The sequence below is a fragment of the Eucalyptus grandis genome, chromosome 8 (genome assembly GCF_016545825.1).
Source record: "Eucalyptus grandis isolate ANBG69807.140 chromosome 8, ASM1654582v1, whole genome shotgun sequence".
Lineage (NCBI taxonomy): Eukaryota > Viridiplantae > Streptophyta > Magnoliopsida > Myrtales > Myrtaceae > Eucalyptus > Eucalyptus grandis.
The window spans coordinates 54115799-54117480 of NC_052619.1; the positions used below are offsets into that span (position 1 = coordinate 54115799).

Genomic DNA, 1682 nt, shown 5'->3' on the forward strand with positions numbered 1-1682 from the left:
CTAGAATAGAAATGATGACTAATGATCAAGCTTTTTACCCTTTTATCAATTGATGATTGTAATTCAAATAGAACCAAGTGTGATTAATTTAACTGTATTTAGTATTATACACGGAATGGTGACAGGTTGGATCGTCATTAAGAGATGACATTCACAATGCTAAAGAGATCTCACTGTAATTATCATTCTATTTATTTAAATTGTGAACCATTTCCACTTTATAAAAGAGAAATCAATTGAAGACGAGCTGATGATACTTGGTCACCTAGGAGAAACATCTGAAAGGGTCACTTCATTAACAGTGGAAGTTTTGTGAATTAGATTGATAGGATTGAGTGTTCTCACATTTCTCCCAACTGAGAATGCAGGCAAAGATGGTCGGATAAGTGGGATAGTATCGGCTCCTAGCATATGAACCACATGCGACATGGTTCGTCGATCTATTGGGTCTTCTTGAACGCACAATAGACCGATGTGTATGCACTTTACCACTTGAACTGCATCACATGACTCTTTGATTGATGGATCGGTAAGTTCCAAACTTCGACCTTCGGACCACAACTTCCATGTCTGTCATTTTGGAAGGGAAGTAAGCAAAGATAATTGCACATAATTCTAAGGTTTCATATTAAAAAAGTGTGGTGACTAGGAACATACAAGGGTGAGAAGGCTTTCACCGTGCTCTTGGATATGAAAACCGTTATTCTTTCGCCCACTTATCATCTCTAGCAAGAGAACTCCAAAACTGAAGACATCTAATTTAACAGAAAATAGTCCTTGCATCGCATATTCCGGTGCCATGTATCCACTGATTGAAATTATGCGATGAAGTGCAATTACTTGGAAGTAAGAAACAATGAAAAGCTATTTTCTATATTTAAACTTCTGTAATATGTATATGCTCATTTTGGTGTTGTTGAGCTGATCATCAGAGTTCTTTGTTGGCCTAGTGAATCATTCAAACATATGACAGATGTAGAAAGATATTAAAGAACTTACTATGTTCCAACAACCCTATTCGTGTTGGCCTCATCTTGATTTACACCAAAGATCCTTGCCATTCCGAAATCAGATATTTTTGGATTCATCTCGCCATCTAGTAAAAGATTACTAGCTTTCAGATTCCTATGGATAATTCTTAGGCGAGAATCCTCATGTAGATATAGAAGCCCCCGAGCTATTCCAAAGGTGATGTTCATGCGCATCTTCCAGTCTAAAGATTGCCCCATAGTTGAACCTGTCGATCATGAGAGACTCAAATGAACATCAACTATATAAAACTAAAATTAACTAGCTAAAATATTCATTGCATCTGCTAAAGCTCAAACCAAAAAGGAAGACATCCAGGCTTTTGTTGGGCATGTATTCATATCTCAAGAGTTTTTCATGCTCTTCCAAGCAGCATCCCAATAATCAAACAAGGTTCCTATGTCGTAGTCTAGCAATCGAGATCACTTCGTTCTTAAACTTGATAAGTCCTTGGCCTGAGGTTCTTGAAAGCCTTTTAACTGCAATTTATTTTCCATCTGCCATTGTGCCTTGAAACAGGGTAATGTCAGTAGTGAAATCCCTATATGAGAATTAGCAATGATAACCAAATTCGAATCAGTTCATGTTCGGATAATAACCTCCAGTTTTCCCAATTTTCCCATAAACAGGTGTTGAGTCGCTTCAATGCTTAT

General features: G+C 37.2%; 1 protein-coding gene across 1 annotated transcript; it reads right to left on the reverse strand.

The window, feature by feature from the left end:
- Positions 1 to 261: 261 nt before the first annotated feature.
- On the reverse strand, positions 262 to 1468 carry LOC108953878 (cysteine-rich receptor-like protein kinase 8). The gene is made up of 4 exons (XM_039300133.1): positions 1329 to 1468; positions 1000 to 1237; positions 658 to 808; positions 262 to 570 (listed from the first exon to the last, which is right to left on the reverse strand). Exons 1-4 carry the CDS (start codon positions 1360 to 1362, stop codon positions 262 to 264), a joined length of 732 nt encoding a protein of 243 aa, XP_039156067.1. The 5' UTR covers positions 1363 to 1468.
- Between the last annotated feature and the right edge of the window lie 214 nt (positions 1469 to 1682).